The 11,876-nt window shown below is 53.1% G+C and overlaps 2 protein-coding genes across 3 annotated transcripts in view; one reads left to right on the top strand and one right to left on the bottom strand.

Moving 5' to 3' along the window:
- The window catches only part of Chaf1a (chromatin assembly factor 1 subunit A), a 32,075-nt gene extending 28,540 nt beyond the window's left edge, over window positions 1–3,535 (top strand). For both annotated transcript variants that reach the window (XM_055617805.1, XM_055617804.1), the window contains exons 13-14: window positions 463–914; window positions 2,905–3,535. In XM_055617805.1, coding sequence (XP_055473780.1) covers window positions 463–914; window positions 2,905–3,045 — 593 coding nt within the window. In that variant the 3' untranslated portion in view covers window positions 3,046–3,535. The remainder of the gene's footprint in view (window positions 1–462; window positions 915–2,904) is intronic.
- A 373-nt stretch (window positions 3,536–3,908) lies between these two features.
- Ubxn6 (UBX domain protein 6) lies at window positions 3,909–9,406 on the bottom strand. The gene is made up of 11 exons (XM_055617798.1): window positions 9,208–9,406; window positions 8,064–8,227; window positions 7,836–7,897; window positions 7,518–7,646; window positions 6,267–6,364; window positions 6,051–6,126; window positions 5,405–5,489; window positions 5,110–5,329; window positions 4,897–5,027; window positions 4,672–4,820; window positions 3,909–4,417 (listed from the first exon to the last, which is right to left on the bottom strand). The coding sequence occupies exons 1-11, from the start codon at window positions 9,288–9,290 to the stop codon at window positions 4,289–4,291; spliced, it is 1,326 nt and encodes a 441-aa protein (XP_055473773.1). The 5' UTR covers window positions 9,291–9,406; the 3' UTR covers window positions 3,909–4,288.
- Between the last annotated feature and the right edge of the window lie 2,470 nt (window positions 9,407–11,876).

Below are 11,876 nucleotides of genomic sequence, written 5' to 3'. Positions count from 1 at the left end.
TACTACTACTACTATACTACTATACTACTACTACTATACTACTACTATACTACTACTACTACTACTACTTCTTCTTCTTCCTCCTCCTCTTCTTCTTCTTCTTGTTCCTCCTCTTCTTCTTCTTCTTATTCTTATTCTTATTCTCGTTCCTCTTCTTGTTCTTTTGAGTGTCTTGCACTCAGACAGGTCTTGAAGTTACCATGTGGCTTAGTGTTTAAATTCCTGGTGTTCCTGGAGGTCCTCTTGCCTCTACCTCCTCACAGTGAGCAGTGGCCATTCAGGAAGAACATGAGGGCACACAAAGCTGACCACAGGGCATTGCTCAGTGCCCCTGGGAAGCAGGCGTGTGGTGTGGCCAGTCCTAAGTCCATCCAGAGGGGCTTTCTTTGAAGTGTGCTTTGCAACAGTGAGAATGGATGGGACCTTCTCAAGGCTTCATCTCTAGCCCATCTAATCCCACAGTACTAGCCCAGCTGCTTCCACTGCTACATGGCAATGTGAATGGGAGCAAGGTGATCATCCGAGAATTCCAGGAGCGCTGCCGCCGTGGCTTGCTGAGCCTCCCAAGTCCTACCCTACACCCACAGACACCCAATGCAGAGGATGCCATGGCTGTGCCATCCAAGGCCAGGCTGAAGCGCCTTATCTCCGAGAACTCTGCCTATGAGAAGCGGCCCGACTTCCGTATGTGCTGGTATGTGCACCCACAGGTGCTCAGGAGCTTTGGCCAGGAGTGCCTGCCTGTACCCTGCCAGTGGACCTATGTCACGGCCGTACCCTCAACACCCAGGGAAGACAGTGGCAACATTTCTTCTGAGGGGCCTGGCCAGAGCACACCCATGCCCCTCAAGCGGAAGCCAGCGGCCACCATGTGCATCACACAGTTCATGAAGAAGCGGCGCCATGATGGACAGGTGAGCTGTAGAGGACATGGGCTTTGCTTGCCTGTGCCTAAGTCAGGCTGTGCACCTGTCAACAGTTTGTGACATGTCAGAGCATAGCTTTGTAGACTGGTTCCTCCCATCCTCGTATAGGTTTCTGAGGTAGAACTCGGATTGCCAGGTTTGTGCAGCAATCACCTTTACTCGTTGAGCCATCTGGCTGCCCCTCTATAGTTTTAGAGCCACTGTAGTCCTGAGCAGTCGGCTCACTGCCACATTTCACACCTGATGCTGATGTCACCCAGAAGCCACAGTTGCTGAGGAACTAGGAACTGTTTCCTAGTGACCCAACTGTTGTGATTACCATCAGGGTCATCTAGAGTTGCTTCACTCCCCGCAAGACTGCCCATTTGTTCTCCCATGCCAACAGCCATGAATCTGTCCATGTCTTTGAATGTCATAGTCAGAGAGTGTCACACAACCCCTCAGCCTGCTACTGCTTGGTTCGTCCTTGCTCCGCAGCTCCCTCCTAACTCCTAGTGGCACTGTGTGTCATGGCTGCATTGTCCTAAGCGACACGGCATCAGAGCCCTGTGTGGCCCTGCCACTGAGGCAGTGTCAGCATTTTCCATTGAGATGTCCTTCTGTCGCTGGAAACCCTGCTTACGTGTGTGTGCTGGTGTCTCAGGTCCTCTTCTATAACTTTAGAGGTCTACTTTAGCACACTGGCTCCAAGTGTTGCCTGGTCCTGGCTACCACTGTGGTATCCATAACCCTGCTCAAGACCACAGTGAGGAGCAGTGGGAACACTGGGACCTGGAGTTGTTGCTGGGACTGTCCCCTGTGGCTCCTAGTATCACTGTCACTAATGGCATAGCAGCCCTAAACGTGGGATGTGGCTTATCATGGCGATGTGCCTAGAGCATTGTACTCTAGCACCCTAATGCCCTTGCTGTCCTCCCCACAAGGATCTTTGCTGTACCCCATGTGAGCAGGGAACGAGGCTCAAAGGCATAGTTTGTTGTCAGCCTTAGCCCTGAGGAGCCCCATGAGCATTGCAGAGCACAGCTGTGGCCTTTTTGCATTTTGTGGCTGAAGGTGCTGCCTCCAGAAAGCACAGGCCGAGCATGGTACTCACTCCTGGAGCTGCCTGGGTGTGGTTCTCTGCAGCATTCTGTCAGACCTACTAGTTCTGTTTACGAGGTGCCAGTGCTTGGTCCAGCCTTTCTAAGCATCTGCCCAATTGGGGAGGGCCAGCTGTGTTCAGCGTTCTGGATTCATTTAAAGGGCAAGTAGTTCAGTCTTTAGTTGGAAATCGTGGTCACCCCAGATGCACTGTGCATCATTGGCTGAAAGGTGCCCCAGTCTTTGAGCCATATTTTAAGGATTTACTCTGTTTTTATGGGTGTGTGCGAATGTGAGCACAGTGCCCATGGAGTCTAAGAAAGCATCAGATCCTCTGCAGCTAGAGTAAAAAGCAGTTGTGAACTGCCATGTGGGTGCTGGGTATAATTCAGGTCCTCTGCTAGGACTCCCAGGATTCTTAACCAGTGAGCTGCCTAGGTTGGCCTCAACTCTTGATCTTCCTGCCTTAACCTTCATGCCAACATACATGGATCTAGGCAAATGCTTATATAAGAGGCAGTCAAACTGGAAGAGCACTTGCCTTCCCCCATCAAAGGCCACGAGGTTGTCTCCGTACTACGTGGGTGTCACCCTGGCTGCATCTGTCTCCTCCCCAGAAGCCCATGAACTGATTGAACTGGGGATCCCAGCAGCAGTTCAGCTGCAAGAGCCACTGAGTCTTAACCACTGGGAGAAAGCAATGCCAAGAAAGTGTGTGTTCAGTCGATTCTTGCTCAGGTTGCTGTGGGGTGCTGCAGTTGGCATTTTTGAGATAGGAACATGGCTAAATCTTAGCACGGGCTTTGCAGCCATCGGCCCTAGTGTTACCAGAAATTATCGTCCAGGACAGTGTATGTTTTGGGGGGGTTGCATGCTCAACGTGCTGTGTTCTGTGCAGGCTGGCTCTGGAGACATGGATGGCTTCCAGGCAGACACAGAAGAGGATGAGGACGATACAGACTGTATGATCATAGATGTGCCAGATGTTGTGGATGACGTCTCAGAAGTTCCCATACCCACACCCACGCTTTGCAAATGACAGGTCTCAAGTTGAAAGACCTAGGGACTCTGGGGAAAGCGACCTGAGCGGCAGGGAGTGGAATAAGGGTACATGAAGTGCAAGGCTGGTAGCAAGCATGGTCTGGTCAGTAGAGGCCACACCTCCTCTCAGCCTTATAGAGCTGCTGAGGGAGATAGGAATGGGCACTGGCAGCAGCCTGCAGCACCCGATTGGTGACCAGGAGCCTTGAGCCTCCTGCTGACTCCTGTATAAGAGCACTTTGTCCTACACCCCGGGGTCTGGAGTCTAGAGGAGGCCTGAACAGTTACTTCCAAATTGTAAAGACCCCGGGGCTGCGTGCTAATCTACCCTTATTAGTTAAGCATTATCGACAGCTGATTGACAGTGCCTGCTTGGGCCCTGGTCACAGTGCCTGCTGTGGCCAAATGCCTGCTATGAATTGTGCCTGGTATGCTGTTGTGTGCAGGCCCTGGGCAAATGTGGACATGTATAAATATACTCTACCTGAGCCCTGTCTGTCTTCTGTCACATTATCACATTACACTGATGCATGTCCTTTCATCGGTCCCTGCAAAGGTCCTGGGTCCAGACTAAGCTTGCTGAGGGTACCCCCAGCAAGATGGATGTATCTCAGGGAAAAGACAGGGCCAGGCTGACCTCCAAGGGAGGTTCAGAGGCTGACTACAGCCTGTTCCACCACCACCACCACCACCACCACCGGGTTCCACCAAGGGCCTCAGAATGATGCTAAGACTAGACCTGGTTGGCTGTAGGACAGAACAGACCCTGCAGGAACAATATTCCCACTGCCAGCCCTTTGTGAGCACATCGGCCCGGACACAGCAACAAGGTGCCATGGTTACGCTGAAGCACCAGGAGGCTGGGTTTAAATAGCTTGTTTATTTGGGTTATAACTTAGGAATTACAGCTCCATGTGCCAGGCCCCTGCCCTTCCTGCTATCTCCAGCCCAGGCATGGGGCAAGCTGCTCCATCCACAGCCTGTGGGGCCTGTGCCTGTGCTACAGACCCACTCTTGCCACAGAGAGGCCCATCCCACTGTGCTGCGCTCCAAGATGGCACCAGAGGGCTGAGGCTCCACACTCCTCAGGTCTGTCCCCTGCAGCCTACAGAGAATTAGCTCCCAAAATGGGACCTTGTTTCCAACACTAGTGTCCCTCCTGTTGCTGGGGGCTCAGAAGGAAAGGAATGGGTTTGGGAACAGCACGAGGCAGCACCACCCCAGGCCAAGCCAGCTTTTATTCAGGAGAGTTGCTCGATGGTTGCAAGCAGCTCAGGCCTCAAGACACATGTGGCTGGCTCAGTCCCTGCAGCCCTCATGTCCTCCAATACCGAAGCATCCCAGGAAAAGGTCAGCAGGGCGGAAGGTACCTGTAGGGCAGGCAGAGTGTCACATGGGCTATGACACTTCCTATGATGTACAGATGGCGTGTCCCCATAACACCACTATACAAATCCCTTCAGCTCTAGAGGTTCCATCCCATTTTATAGGAATAAAATCAAGGCATCCAGACAGTACAAGCCCAGCAAAGCTGGGAAGGTGGTCCAATGCTTGAACCTGCCATTCATTTAGTACTGGGGGCCCCTGCGAAGGAGGTGATCCCAGGAGCACAGCCCCAACTCACCAGCCCGCACTCGTTCAGGGCCAGAGCCTCGTCCTCTACCAGCTTCTGCCCGCCTGAGGCGCGCAACTCAAATGGCAGCCAGTCGTTCTGCAGTGCCTCACGCACAAACCGGAAGAGTGCTGGCAGCCGCTCCCGGGCATAGAAGGTCCCTGTGGGGCACACACAGCATGAACTAGGTGGTACAACAAGCCTGCTGCCCATCCCAAGGCTGGGCTGGCCACTTACCCTGCAGCAGGCAGCCGTCTGGCAGGCGCACACGCAGAAGGGCATAGGTGTACTTTCGCAGCTCCCGCTGTTCCTCCTTCTCCCGCATGGCCTTGGTCCTAAGCGAGCTCAGCCGCTCTACCGCCTCCGTTCTGTGGGCACGAGTGTGATCAGGCCTCTCCAGCTCCCCCCACCCTCCGAAACTGCTCCCAGTTCGCTTCATGTTGGGCCTACCTGAGCCTCTGTTCACGCTTTACCTCCTCGGCTGTGAGGCTGAAGAAGTCAGCAGGGAGCTCGAAATGTGAGGCCAGGGCCGAGGGACGGAAGACCCGGCACTGCCGGTCTAGTGTGGCCCGCACTGGCTCCGCGCCCAGCAACCGCTGCTTGTGCTGCTCCAGCCTCTGTGGGTGCGCCCGTGCGTCCTCACCCAGCACATAGAACTCCTCGGGGCCTTCTGCAGAGGCATTTCAGCTGTCCCCATGTCCCACTTGGCACCCGCCCCCTCCCGCCCGCCTGGCCGCCACCTCACCCTGATCTGGCACAGGCAGTGTCACCTTCTTGAAGCCAATGGCTTCGAAGAACTCATGGCTCCCCTCTAGGCAGTTGATGCGCTCCTAGGGATGAGGTATGTAGGTCACCTAGGCTGCAGGGCTAAGGCCCATCCCACCACTGCTGGAACTGATGCAAGCATCCCCTACTGGCACCCTTGATAACTCAAAATATTCCAATTTAAAGGAGCCACTCTTAAGTAGCTGGTCCCCAAACCCAGTGACTTAATCACAGGCCCAGCATTACTGTGGTCTTGAAACTCAAGTTCCTATAGTCAAAAAAATTCAAAGACCAGGTGCCTGCCACTAAGTGTGATGCCTATGTTCCAGGATCCATGTGGTGGAAGAGTGCCAATTCCCACAGGTTCTCTTTCCTCCACATACATGCTATGGCTCATGCACTCACATATAGGTTAAATACATGCATGAAAAGAAAAATGGGTGCATGCCTACATCCTAGCTCTTTAGAAGCCAAGGCAGGAACATTTCCACCAGTACTGGGTCAGGCTGCACTACACAGTGAGAACTGGTCTCAACAACAGCCAGAGTAGAAAAATCAGACAAAAACCCAAACAATAAAATGGCATGCTGCCCATCCCATGCCTAGTGAAAGCCACTGCAGCTCACCTGGAACACCTTGTTCTGCAGTTTGATTTTCTGGTACTTTTCTTCCTCTGGATGCAAATGGATATTGTCCAGGTACCTATGGGGAGGCAAAGCCACGAAGGTGACCACCTGACCTTATTGTTCTTCCACCCGTAAACCTTAGACAGGGTGAACCTGGAGCTCAGCACAGGAGCTCAGCACTGCTCAGGCCCCTTGGGTAAACTGAGGCTCACTCACTTGGCGATGGTGTCCACACCCAGCTTCACGCGGTCCCGGTCTCTGTTGAACGTATGTATCTTCATGATAGAGGCAGCCACAGGGTCCATGGAAAAGTGCTGGGGGAGGGGTGGGCATGCTGAGGACCCCACAAGACTTCTGGGGAAAGGGCAGAGTGGCAGCAGCTGCAGCCACTGGTGTAAACTGAGGCAAAGCCAGCCATAAGTGCTTGATTGAGGACAAGGAGCATGCCTTCAGTGGAGGTCACTCATGCCTTTTCCAGGATAGGAAAAGGCTAAGCAGGAAGAGATTAGACTTGTGGGGTCCCAGCTGGGCCCTAAGTGCTAGCTTTAGACGCACGGCACCTGGATGAAGCCACAAGCTGATGGATGTGAGGCCTCTAGCAGCTGGAGAAGGCAAAGCTGGAGCCTCCATGAGAGACCAGCTTTCCCTGAATTTAGCTCAGCAAGTCTTGTGTTGGACTCCTGGCACCAGAGCTCAGGAAACAGATGCATATCTAAAGCCACCAGGTTCTGACAAAGCTATGTTTGCAGGTATGTACGTGTCCTCTTATTCTCAGTTTTCCTTTTGTGAAGCACAGGCTGGCCCAAAATTCAGAATCATCCTGCCTTAGCAGCAAAGCAGGGGTGTGCCACCATATCTGAGTTCATCAGAGCAATTACCAGGTAGAGTGTTTTGAGTTAAGAATGGCTACCACAGGCTCACATATTGGAATGCTTAGTCACTGGGAAGTGGTACTCTATGAAAGGATTAGGAGGTGTGGCCTTGCTGGAAGTGTGTCACTGTAGGTGGGCTTTGAGATTTAAAAAGCCCATGCTGGGCTGGAGAGAAGGCTCAGAGGTTAAAAGCACTGGGTCTTCCAAAGGACCTGAGTTCAATTCCCAGCAACCAAGCATGTGGGCACAATACTGTATAAATAATAAATAAATCTTTTTAAAAAACCCAAACACTAAAACAACAAAAAAACATGGCAGGCCATGTCTCTGTCTCTGCTGTGTCTGCCTACACATCAGGATGTGTAGCACTCAGCTACTTTTTCAGCTCCAGCACCATGCCTGCCTGCCTGCGGCCATAGCAGACTAAACCTCTGAAACTTGAAGGAAGCCCCAGTTACTTTCTTTTGCAAGAGCTGCCTTTACCATGACATCTCTTCAGAGTCACAGAACAGTGACTAAGACACTAGGCTTGACGCACATCTGGATACCATGCATCCAGCAACTCAGGCCTGATGCTGGAACACGAGCCACTCACCGACAGGATGGCCTCCTTGATGTGAGCATCCCGCTGGTCCCTCCTCAGGGTGACACCTGTGAGCGGACAGATGAAGTACACACCAGGCACTGCCAAGTGGGAAGACAGTTCCTCTTTGGACTCAGGTACCTGGAGATAAACAGGAGGCTCTTAGAGCTAGACATACAGGCTCATGGCTGTCACCCTCCTTCCAAGGATCTGTCTCACCACTGCCAAGGTACTGCTCACCCCGGGCTCTGCACGAGGCTCTCCCTCCCCAGGCTGCCGCTGCCTCCACACTATCCCAGAGCGTTGGGCAGTCCCCAGCAGTTGCCTTACCAAGTTGGTCCGAGCAGCTGGGCTGTTGCTGGAGGTGGCTTCAGCCTGAAGTTCCTTTCTCACTGGGAGTGGGAGGGTGTAATGGGGACAGAGTGAGGACCGCAGCAAGTCCCCATCCAAGAACGACTAGTGTCACTTGTCACATGGGACCCACCGCTGCCCTCTGTTGGACCCTTTCTCATTTGATTCAGGCCCCCACTCCCAGGTGCTCCAGAGAGCAGAACTCACCCTGGTTCCGGATGGAGTCCTGAGATGTGGGGCCCCGGGCTCGAGGCTGCTTCTGTTCCAGCCGGGCCAGGGCAGCAGCAGCAGCCATCTGGGCCTCATCAGTGGGACCCTGGCGGGGCTGGCGGATGACCGGCTGTGGTGACTTTTCTTTGGAGGTCTTCTCCCTGGACAGACATGGGGAACAGCCTACTAGTTAGTGCTCACATCTTGCAAAGAGTGCAGAGATCGCAGGCACTGGGCCTCCCCTCCTCAGGTCGGCCTGAGGACCCTGTGAACCTCCATATGCCCTGCATCATGGAAGCTGCCCCACTACTTGTAGCTGTACCCTAGTTTGCCCACCTTTCTAGCCCCGGCCTGCAGGCCGCCATTCCTCCCAACCAGCCCCTGGCTGTCATGGGGCTGACCTTCCCTACCTCCTGCAGACTTCTTTCTGGTAGCCTTCAGCTGTTTCCAATCTCCACCTCATCCTTTCTGGGCAGCTCTAGCATCCCACTTGCCATGCACACATGCCTTACCTTCCTCTCCAGCACACAGTTCTCCAGGGCCTCTAATCCTCCTGTGAATACCCTCCCTGCCAAGGCCCCCAGAGAGATCCCACCTCCTCCTCCCAGAGCCTGCCAGGGGTTCTCTGCTTTCCATACTCCTCTGAGACTCTTCCATAACTTTCTCTCATTCCGGAACCCTGCCCAGAGTACACACCCCAGATCTCAAGTCCTTTCACACTTCACCACCTGCAAAGGAGTCAATCTCTAAGACCCTCTCCTGTCCCCAATATCTCCTGGTCAGGCTCTGACTTTAGGCGGTTCTTCCACCTCTTCCTTTAGCTTCGACCCCGGAATCTCCCGCCCCTTCTCATCAGACAGGACCAGGAATCTCTAGGCCCTGACCACCGCTCCTTGGCCACCACTGCCCACCGGACCCGCTTAACCCTCAACACCCCGCCCACCATGCTACATGCCCTGCCCTCCTCTTCGGCCACGCCCACGACACCACGCCCCTCTCAGGCTCCGCCCTCCTCCCCCACACTTTGGCCCCGCCCATCGTCACACTTCACCCTCCCATCTGCTCCAGGCTTGGCAAAGACTGGAGGGATAACTGGGATCCCGCCGCCGGCCCTCCTCGCCGCCCAGGCGGCTTCACCCACCCTGCGGAGTCCGTAAGCTTCTGGCCGGGTCCCGCGCTCTTGAACTTGATGTCAGCCTTGATCTCCTGGAAGAACTTCTTCATGGCGGCGGCGGCGGCGGCGGCGGCGGCCCTGCGGCGTGGGCCGCGGGGCGGAGGGCGCAGGGCCCGGGTGGTGAGAAGCAGGGAACCAACCACCGGAAAAAAAATATTGCAGCGCCGGAAGTCCCGCCCTGCTCACGTGACAATCGCCTCGCGCACACCTAGTGGGCGGGCGCCGTCTTCCTGCCTGCCGACGCCGTTACCGGGGCGATGGCCCCGCCACCTCAGGACCGCGGTGGGCCGCTAGGAGGCGACCGAGAGGGCTGACTCCAGCCTTCCAAGCAGCTAGGAAGTGTTCCCAGAGCTGCTGAAACCAGTTTTCAAGGCCAGCGTGGGCTAAGAGAAAAACTAGCATGGGTGTGCGGGGCAGGAGCTGAAATGCCCTTTGGGAGGGACAAGACAGAAAGGAGCCCCGACAGAGGAATTGGTGCTAGTGCAGGGCTTGCCCAGCATGTATGAAGCCTGAGTTTAATTTCCTACAACACTCCTTCTGGTGTGGTGTGCATACTCAACAAAAAAGATGCACGCTCTTAGCTCAGGCATTGTAGAACACTATTGTTCACATAAGAAACAGCCATCATCATCAGGGCCACCTTGACTGTGTGTGAGAGGCCCTGAAAATCACATACTTCACTGTTGATGGTCACTGATTAGAAGAAGGGGTGGAGTGGGCCACTGGATGCTCACTTGAGGTTCCCAGAGCTCGGTCCTGCACCTACTGTCTGTATACATGCAATTCTGCCCTAATTTCACTTGGCACTGTGGTCTCAGGGGCGGCTAGAGTTTGCAGGCAGTGGGCCATGTAACTCAAGTGGCTATGGGCGAGCTTTCATCTGTGCTGGTGTGAAACAGTCCAAGGAGGCAGCAACTTCGGGGGCTATCCAGACTGGTAGTAATATCCTTGTTTCTGCCAACCATTGGACGCCAAGATGCACATACCTGCAGGATGGACACCTTTCAAAGAAACTAGGAGCCTCGTGGCTGGAGAAAGGCCTGGAAGGCATTTGATGAGAACAGCGGAAGGCTCTGGTTTCCAAAAGCTGCAGTGAGAGGAATGGAGCACCTGAGGAAGGCAGCCAGGAAGTGCTCAGTAAGTGTTCTAGGATTTGATGCTTTAGTCCTTGGGGAAAAATTTTGTTTTGAACCAGGCACTGATAGTTCAAGCCTTTAATCCCAGCACTCAGGAGACAAAGGCAGGCAGAGCCTATCTACAGATCAAGTTCTAGGACAGCCAGGGCTACAAAAAGAAACCCTGTCTGGGGGGGGGGAAAAAAAAAAAAGGTTTGCACGGCTGAAGAGATGGCTCAGAGGTTAAGAGAACTGGCTAATCTTCCGAAGGTCCTGAGTTCAATTCCCAGCACCCACATGGCAGCTCATGACCATCTATAACGACTTCTGGTGCCTTCTTCTGGAATGCAGGCACATGTGCAGGCAGAACACTGTATAGATCATAAATGAATAATTTTTTTTAAAGTTTGTGAATTTTTTTTTTTAGGTTTTCACTATGTAGACCAAGATGACCTTGAACTCACAGAGATCTGTCTGTGCCTACTTTCCTGACTGCTGAGATCACAGGTATGCACCACCAACTCCCCCAATATATATGTTTGAGAGAGGACTTCATGTAGCCCAGGCTGGCCTTGAACTTCTGATCCTCCTGCCTTCACCTCTGAAGTGCTGAAATGACAATTATGTGTCACTTTGACAGAACAGGTGTGTGTGTGTGTGTGTGTGTGTGTGTGTGTGTGTGTGTGTAAATGAATGTGGTGTGGGTGGGTATCATGTCCATTCCCTGTGGGGAGACCAGAGGAGGAGATTGGTGGCCTCTCATCCTCTGCTTTAGTCCTGAGACATAGGGTCTCTCCCTGAACCTAGAGCTAAGCTGGCACCAAACCTCAGCCATCCTCTCTCATCTCTGTCTTCAACAAGGCCAATCCTCCTGCTTCCCCTCCCGAATACTGGGATATGAGCCAGTTCTCTGTCCATGCTTCAGGTCCTGAGAGGTCCCTATGGCACAGACAGCCCACCTTTATTAGTTTCTTTTCCATTGAGATCACACATAAATTCTAAATACAAAAACAGAAATACAAACAGTTCTTTATGGTGTGAATCAGAATTCTAGTGTGGAAGCTCCAGGAACCCCAATGACCAGACACAGTTCAGGATAGGGAAATCACCACATGTTGCATCGTGGACCCTGTTTTACAGCTAGGGAAACTGAGGCATTGGGTATTTAATGTATTTTCTATTCAGTATGGTATTGCCTAGTTTGTGGCACCACATACTGTAGGTGCTCAATTAATACTCTGTAAGTAAAAGAAATAAACAGTGTGGGGATGGAGCTCAGTGGCTGGAGTGTCCACCTAACTAAATAACATGCACGAAACCCTGGGTTCCATCCCTAGGACCAAATAAGCACTTGGAGAGTCAGGAGACCAGAAGTTCAAGGTCAGCTATGGGTACATGGCTATTCAGAAGGTAGCCTGAGCTAAGTAAGAACCTGCCATTAAAAAAAAAAAAAAAATCCCAGAACTTGGGAGGCAGAGACAGGCAGATCTCCATAAGATCAAGGCCAGCCTTGACTAACAG

This window comes from Psammomys obesus, unplaced genomic scaffold (genome assembly GCF_907164565.1).
Source record: "Psammomys obesus unplaced genomic scaffold, mPsaObe1.curated_primary_1811, whole genome shotgun sequence".
In the NCBI taxonomy this organism is placed as follows: Eukaryota; Metazoa; Chordata; class Mammalia; order Rodentia; family Muridae; genus Psammomys; species Psammomys obesus.
Note: the sequence above shows the minus strand (reverse complement) of the source record. Positions and strands in the feature narration are given on the sequence as shown.

Bases quoted from the DNA above. Each gene is read 5' to 3' on its own strand.
- Ubxn6 (XM_055617798.1), bottom strand. From the start codon at position 9,290: ATGAAGAAGTTCTTCCAGGAGATCAAGGCTGACATCAAGTTCAAGAGC. The intron at 5,330-5,404 runs GTGAGGTGGCGG...ATGCCTCTGCAG, and splicing joins ACTGCCTGTGCCAGATCAGG to AAGGCCCCGAGGAGTTCTAT. The intron at 4,821-4,896 runs GTAAGTGGCCAG...TGTGCCCCACAG, and splicing joins AGACGGCTGCCTGCTGCAGG to GGACCTTCTATGCCCGGGAG.